Source organism: Trichechus manatus, unplaced genomic scaffold (genome assembly GCF_000243295.1).
Source record: "Trichechus manatus latirostris isolate Lorelei unplaced genomic scaffold, TriManLat1.0 scaffold00046, whole genome shotgun sequence".
Taxonomy (NCBI): domain Eukaryota; kingdom Metazoa; phylum Chordata; class Mammalia; order Sirenia; family Trichechidae; genus Trichechus; species Trichechus manatus.
Window position 1 is genome coordinate 4,270,331 of NW_004443982.1, and position 7,834 is coordinate 4,278,164.

Genomic DNA, 7,834 nt, shown 5'->3' on the forward strand with positions numbered 1-7,834 from the left:
TGACATGTCATGGGGTTGTTAACCAATGTCATAAAACAATATGTTTACTACTGTTTAATGAGAAACTATTTGTTCTGTAAACCTTCACCTGAAGTACAATAAAAAAAAAAAAAAGAAAATTAAAAAAAAGAGGACCCAATGCCGGAGGGGGGCCTGGAAGTTGCTGATTGTGGCGGGAGAGAGGCCAAGAAATGGTAGAGAATAGGAAATGGAGTGAGAGGGTCCCTAGAAACCCTGATGTTTACAGGGGGAGGAGTAAGGACACTGAGGAAGAGCAGCCAGAAAAATATCGGGACCAGAGGACTTTGGGGCTGCCTGTGGGGTATAGATTCTTCCTTCTACCTGTCAGGATCCTCTGTGTTATAGACAGCTTTCCTGCAGACTCTCAGTATAATGAGTGTATAGACACGTCCCACTCTGGACTTCCTCTAGGATTGTCAGGGTTCTGTGGGATCTATTCATCTACTCCTCTAGATGGTCAGGATCATCTGGAGTGTGGAGAGCTCACTTTCTTCCAGATCCTCAGAGGTCTCTTCTGCTAAGGACACCTCTTCCTCCAGACCATCGGTCCCTCCTCCTCTAGACTGTCAGGAACCCTCTAGGGTGTGGACACCTCCTCCTTCCTCCAGACTGTCAGGGTTCAGCATGTGGACATTTCCTCCATGACACCATTAAGACTGTCTGGGGTGTGGACATCTCCTTGCTCAGACTGTCAGGGGCCTCTGGAATGTAGATTGCTCCACCTCTGGAGTGTCTCTGTCCCTGTGGGGTATGACTCTTCCCACTCTACTATTCCTCAGTGTGGACACTCTCAGGTGTGTGTCCCTTAAGCCAGTTTCTGTCACTTCCCAACCAAGTCACACTCCTAAGGGACCTATGGAAATAGATGGAGGTACTTTCGGTGGTCACCATGACAGGGCACACACATAGATTTCAATGAGCAAGGTCCATGGATGCTAAATGCCCTCTCATGTATGAAACAGCTCTACAAAACAAAGAACTGTCCCACCCAAAATGCCCACCACATCCCACCCCTCCATTGAGAAATACACCCTTAGACTGTGACACTTTCTGTTGCAGACACTTTCTAGTTATTTACCCAACCCCCCTTTGTTTTCTACCTGGACACACAGCTAAAGTGCACTTCCCAGCCTCCCTTGTTCGAGCCAACGAATGTGAGCAGAAGTGATGTACACTGTCCAGGTATGACCCATTACAAACCTCCCCTTCTATCCTCCACGCTCTTGCCCTGCTTCCAGGCAATGCTGAGGACCTAGTGGTCAACTCCAAAGCTCTAAAGCACAGCAAAGGCATAAGAGGGAAAGAGCCCAGGTCCCCAAGTCACTGTGTGAAAGGACACCCATCCAAACACCCACACTGGACTCTTCTTACAGGAGCAAGCAAACTTCTAACATGAGAAAGCACTAAGATTTGCGGGTGGTTTATTACAGTGGCTAGCGGGCCTTATATACCCTCCCTTTTCTCAGTGTCCTAAAAGTCTAGAGGAGGAAGTGCCCAACCTCTGTCCAAAGCATGTCTACATTCTACTCCAGACCATCAGTGTTCCTTTTGTGCAGATAAGAGAAAAGTGCCCCTTCTGGGCAAACACTGCTTGATAATAAAATGGTACCCTTGTGAAATGAGAAAAGGAAGTGCCTTTTCAGGGGATGCAACTCTGTGCCTTACCACATGGCTTGTTAAAAGGAATGCTGCCTGAATTTCAGTCCCCACTCTTCCTCTTTGCTAGGTACCCCTATGAAGTCAACTCAGCTTGGAAGTATTTCAATGGCTATACTGCTGTGTACCAGCTTGGAATGTTAGCACTGCCAGATGATTAAAAGCCTCAGGCCTTTCCCACAGGGAAAGCAGGGAAATTTAAGGCACACACAGTGAGGAGAGCAGGGCACACACATTGGAAACACATGGGGGGAACAGCTACACACACACACGCACATACACTGTCTCATCTCCATACCTCTCCCACGTACTCCATGACAAAGCTGTTCTTGCGGATCTTCTCCAGTGTGCGGACGCCCCAGCCACGCCCATCATCTGTGCGGAAGATGCAGAGGTCGTAGCGAATGCCCTTCTGTACTACACGATTGGGGCAGTCATAGCCACAGCGGCAGCGTGAGTTGCACTCGTAGATGGGCAGCCCGGCTCGCAGCCGCACCTGGCCCTGGTCGTTGTAGGCAAACTTGTGCAGTGATGCCCCCGGGCAGCAGCCTCCAGCAGGAGCCCACAAACAGTCCTGGCACTCGCAGCCCACAGCCACCTGGTTGAGCGTGATGCCCTCACCAACACGGTACTCATTGATGTACACAAAGGCCCGCGGAGGCCCATCCAGGTCCACCTCATTCTCCACAGTGATGCGTCCCAGGTGGCTGCGCTTGGCATTGAGCTCCTGCTCCCACCGCCGCAGTGCCCGCCTCTGCTTGGCCTTCTGCACCAGGTAGTTGGCCAAGCTTGGGTCCAAGTGCCGAGGTGGCTTTGACCGGTGGTGTCGCCGGAGCAGCTCCCTTTCTAAGTCCTTGTGGAACTGCTTGAGGATGCGCACACACTTGAGATTCTGCCGTGGCTCCCAGGTGCTCTCCGAGTCTGGGTATCCACGCCACTTTACCAGGTAATACTCCTGTTCCTGTTGGGGGGCAAAGGGACAAGGGCACCATAAGTGGTGCGACCCTTGTGCTAGCCCTTGTGGGACTTCCACTCCAAAGCATATGGCTAATGCCCACACCACTCCTCTCTGCCCTTTTCTAGAATAACTCCATACAGCGATTAGAAAGCATGGGCTTTGGAGTGAGGATTACTAGGTTCAAATCCCACTCTCCTACTTGACACCTGTCCAAATTCCAGCTATTAATCTAATATCCCAAACCTACTCCCTCTGCTATCTTCCCCATCTCAGTAAACATGAGCTCCATCCTTCTAGCTGTTTGAGCTCAAATTCTTGGAGTCATCCTTGACTCCCCTTTTTCTCACACTCCCCACATCCATCTTCAGCAAATTCTGCCAGCCCCACCTTCAAAATACCTCCAGAATCCAACCACTTCAAACCATCCTCACTGCCACCACCACCATTGCTTGCCTAGATTGTGTCCCCTTGCTTCCACCCTCACCCCCTATAGCACAGATTCTAGAGTTAGACACTGTGGGTACAAATCCTGGATCTGCCACTCCCTGGCTGTGTAACCTTACATAAGTCATTTAACTTTGCTGGGCCACATTTTCCTCATCTGTAAATAATAGCTAACATTTTTCTAGCATTCATTATGTAGCAGGTCCCATTCTAAGCAATCTCCATGCATTATTAAGTAATTTATTTCTCACAACCCTATACAAGCTAGATACTATTGTCATCCCCATTTTACAGATGAGGTAAATGAAGTACAGTTTGGGAAAGCAGCCCGCGGTTACACAGCCAGGATTTGAACCCATGCATGTTGGCTCTAGTCTTAACTATCCTTAACTAACCTCCTCTAGCAATGGTAACAGTTCCCACTTCACAGTTGGGGGAGTTAAATGAGTTTCTTAGGAAGTGGCTGGCACACTTAAGTACTCAGTAACTGTTACCTATCATCATCTCCACTCCTGGGCTCATCATCTAAGAAGTATTCTCAATCTTTGCAATTGGTTTGTCTTCCTAGGGAGGTGGGAAGAAAGACTTATTTGGGGATTCATCCTGGCTTCTGCCCCCTCAGAAAGCTAATTTCCCCACCTGTAAAATGGGCATGAGATATCTTTTAGGATCAAAGGAGAAAATTCCCTTTGGAAACAGATGCAGGCAGTGGGGGGCAAGAAGGCAGGAAGCTAACTACCTTGAGACCCCCTCAGGATTACTGTCACCCTCAGACTCACGCGAATCTTCTTGTAGTCACACAGGTACTCGACTTCAAAATCATAGAGATTCCTCTTGGAGATGCCCAGGGAAGGGCAGGAGAGCTTGGCCAGGCGGCACAGGTCCTGTAGCTGATTCCAAGAAGACTTGCAACACACGCTGCAGCCTAGAACAAGGGGGCAGGAAGAACTATTACTGGGTAGCCTGGCCAAGCCAAGGGCCAAAGGGGACCCCAAATCCTCCCTGGGACTTTCCAAGGACTGCCTCAGAGTCAGTCAAATTTAATACACAGGGCTTTCCGAAAGCTGGGACCCTTCCACAACCAAAATGTGCCACTTCCTTGAACCCCAAGACTCACTGCTCAAGGCTACTCCCTGGATCAGAGGTCCTCAAAGTAGGGTTTCCTGCACAGATTGTCCTAAAGGAATCAATTCCCAGAGCTTCTAACTCCCTCTATTTGTTAAAACTTCCAGCAAACCTGCCTAGGGTTCAGGATCAGAGCACCCTTCTCCTCACTTTGCAAAAGAAAGGGAACAACCCCCCCCATCTCAGTAGGATGCATTGCCCCAAGGGGAAGGTGTGTGTGTGGGGGGAATTAAAACCTCCACAGCACAAAACAGGCAAAACTGGAAAGACTGGTCCACAATCTCTTATCTGAAGGGGGGGGGCAGATATGTTTTAGGGTTTTTTTGTATTTTTTTTTACAAATGTATTTCTATGTATCTACATTACCTAACACCCCCAGCACAGTCAGGGATACTATGCCATAATCAAATGCATTAATATATCTACAGCAAAAGTAAGAATTTTCACATTAAATAGGAGAAATAAAGATGTAAAATAGTGGCACTAAATAGTCCTACCTTATAATCTAGTTTTGCCACTGAATGGTGCCCAATTTAAGAAAAAGATTTCAGTTTTCAGGGCTTTTTAGATTTCAGAATTTTTAATAAAAGAATGTGGAATGGTAGATCACAGGCAACTTCCTTGAATGAGTAGTCTTGGTACCTTAAACCCCACTGCATTTTTTTCACATTGTGGTTTGACTTTCCCTGTCTCATCCACATTTCCATGAAGGGTAAAGCTAGCCCAAAGGGGTATGTTCTCAATTCAGGAATAGGCACAGCAGTATATGTTTGTGACGAGTCTTTTAAATATACCTGGAATGTTTTCTGGGGCTAACAAAAAATTTTAAAACACACTAATTAAAAAAATAAAGATTGATACTTGATTCCAGACACATTCTTTTAGAAGCCATTTTATCAAATCATTTCACAAAACACTTATTCCAGGTATAGTCAGCCCTCATCCTATTTTAGTTTTTAAATGTTTAATATTTTCTACCTCCCATTACAAAAATCAAGCTTATTTAAACTCACAATAAAATACTTAATAGTCAACCTAAAAATATACAAGTGCTTTTCAACATTATTTCGTGTGCACGTCCCTCCTCCACTTAGGCAGGCCTAGACTCTTCAACTGTGTATCTCCCTTCCAGACTCTGGGCCTATGCCCAGGCTTTCCTCTCCTTATGATGCCTCTCCCTTCCAAACCCCTATACTCGCATTCAAAACCCCCCATCTCAAGTGGTCCCAACTAACATCACCAGCTGCTGGCTCCAGCATGCACTTTGCACTGACCCAGCTGCACTTTGCTAGCCCTCAGAGGTCCCCCTCACACTTGTGGTCTCTCATCCTCCCCGCAGCTTTCCTCACACAGAGGAGCCCACCCTACCACCCCCCATACTGAGAAAATCACCCCTTTCCCCGCACACTGGGGAGTCCACTCTTCTATTAGGGAAGCACCTTCCCCTCATCCTAGGGGAGTCCACTCTACTCCAAACCCCCTCCCTCCTTACCCCTGAACAGCACCCTGTCCCCCCACTGAGTGAATCACTTAGCATCTGTGCCCTAGGGTCGGGCCCCTTCTCCTCCCTTTCCGGCGTCTCGCGTGGGCACCAGGCGGGTAACGGTCACCGGCGGCCCATTTTCCCGCGCGCGGGCGCGGCCTCCCGGACAACCTCCCGTGCGAACACCAGCTGATCCTGTCGCGACCTGGGGCGCGCGCCCCCACGCCTGCCCCATCTCGCGCCCGCCCTTCGCCCCGCGCCGGCAGTGTTCCGAGACACGCGCCCCTTCCCACAGCCCCGCCCAGCCCCGCGCACCAGGCCCGCGCTCCCCGAACCCCATCCTTTCTGCGCCAGGCTTCCAGCTGCCCGCTCCGTGACCTCGGACGCCGGGCCCCCGAGCCCGCCGCGCCATCCCTCCAGCCCACCCCGGCCCTGCCAGCGGGCCCGCGCCGCTGCCGCCACCGCTTCACCTTTTAAATTTTCCGCCATCTTTCCCCACGGCTAACGACATTCGGGCCTACCCGGCCTCGCGAGAAGAGAGCTCGCGCGGGCGTGGCCGAGCACGCACAGCCTATTGGCCACGCCGCGCAGCGAGCGGCGCCCGCGCGGACCAACCGGCGAGCGTGACCGGACGCTCCCCGCCACCCAGCCGGTCCCGAAGGCGGGTGCTCGCCTGCGGTTTCCCAGAGTGCGTCTGGGTGGCGGCAGCAGCGGCACCGGTAGCTGGAGTTGTCAGAGGCCCTGCCTGTACGCGGGTCTGTCTGTCAAGCTGTTAGCCAATCACGTTGTCAACAGTTGTAGAGGGGGAGTCTCCGTCCTGTCAGACCCTCAGTTACCACTGTCAATCAGTCAGTCGCCCCATTCAGGTCACCACAGCTGTCTAGTCAGACACCCCGCCCCCCTTACACCCTATCAGTCTGTCAGGCGGTAGCAGCATCCGTTTGTGCCCTCAGGCCAGCTGCAATTCCCTCAAGGCAGACAGACAGCACTTACTAGCAGCTCCACTGTTAGCCAGCCTGACTGCTCCTTCTTCACGCTGTCAATCAGTCAGCCTGTCATATACCATCTACCCTTGCCCTGGGACCTGGAGGAATCATCTCATACACCGCTCAGTAAGCCACAGCATCCGGCCATGTCCTCAAGCAGGCTGTGACTGGGTCAGGAGAAGCTGTCATTGTCAGCATCTAATACAGCACTGTCACCCTGTAACTCCCTCAGGTTACTACTCATTCACACCATGATCAGGCAGTTACTCAGTCTTAACACCCAGCTAGGCCCTCAGAGCAAATAGTCATAGCAAATAATGGTACAATAGAGCCTCCACACCACCTGTCAGTAGGTCAGCCAGTCTGTAATTTCTCAGGCTACTCATCCACACCATTGGCCAGTCAGTCAGTGTCCTGTGATCCACTGGGCCCTCTCAGGGAGGCTGTGATTCCATCGGGGCAGACAGTCCACAAGCATGTACAGTCATCAAGTGAGGTAGCTATGCTAATTTATGAGTTGGTCAGGCAGCCTGTGATTCCTTCAATCGGTCCTTCATCATATTGTCAATCAGCCAGGTTGTCATCCTCAGAATCTAATTGACCATACTGTCTGTCAGAGAGTCAGTCAGTCAGAGCATCCATCCAGGTCCTCAAGCATGCTGTGATTCAGTCAAGAAGGACAGTGTCTTAGTTATCTAGTGCTGCTACAACAGAAATACCACAAGTGGATGGCTTTAAAAAAGATATTTATTCTCTCACAGTCTAGTAGGCTAGAAGTCCGAATTCAGGGCACCAGCTCCAGGGGAAGGCTTTCTCTCTCTGTTGGGCGGGTCTGGAGGAAGGTCCTTGTTATCACTCTTCCCCTGGACTAGGAGCTTCTTAGCGCAAGGACCCCGGGTCCAAAGGACACACTATTCTCCTGGCTCTTGTTTCTTGGTGGCATGAGATCCACCCCCACCCCGTTCTCTCTGCTTGCTTCTCTCTTTTATATCTCAAAAGAGACTGACTCAAGATACAACCTAATCTTGTAGATTGAATCCTGCCTCATTAACATAACTGCCTCTAATCTTGCCTCATTAACATCATAGAGGTAGGATTTACAACACATAGGAAAATCACATCAGATGACAAAATGGTGGACAATCACACAATACTGGGAAT

At 50.2% G+C, this 7,834-nt stretch overlaps 1 protein-coding gene across 2 annotated transcripts in view; it reads right to left on the reverse strand.

Annotated features, from left to right (window-relative positions):
* Positions 1-7,431, reverse strand: part of SUV39H1 (SUV39H1 histone lysine methyltransferase) — a 14,739-nt gene extending 7,308 nt beyond the window's left edge. The window contains exons 1-3 of one of the 2 annotated variants that reach the window (XM_012555691.2): positions 7,017-7,431; positions 3,859-4,004; positions 1,976-2,638 (exon numbers count right to left, since the gene is read on the reverse strand). In XM_012555691.2, coding sequence (XP_012411145.1) covers positions 1,976-2,638; positions 3,859-4,004; positions 7,017-7,068 — 861 coding nt within the window. In that variant the 5' untranslated portion in view covers positions 7,069-7,431. Of the gene's footprint in view, positions 1-1,975; positions 2,639-3,858; positions 4,005-6,157; positions 6,227-7,016 lie in introns of those variants that run through there. The other variant, XM_004376870.2, reaches the window with a different exon arrangement.
* Between the last annotated feature and the right edge of the window lie 403 nt (positions 7,432-7,834).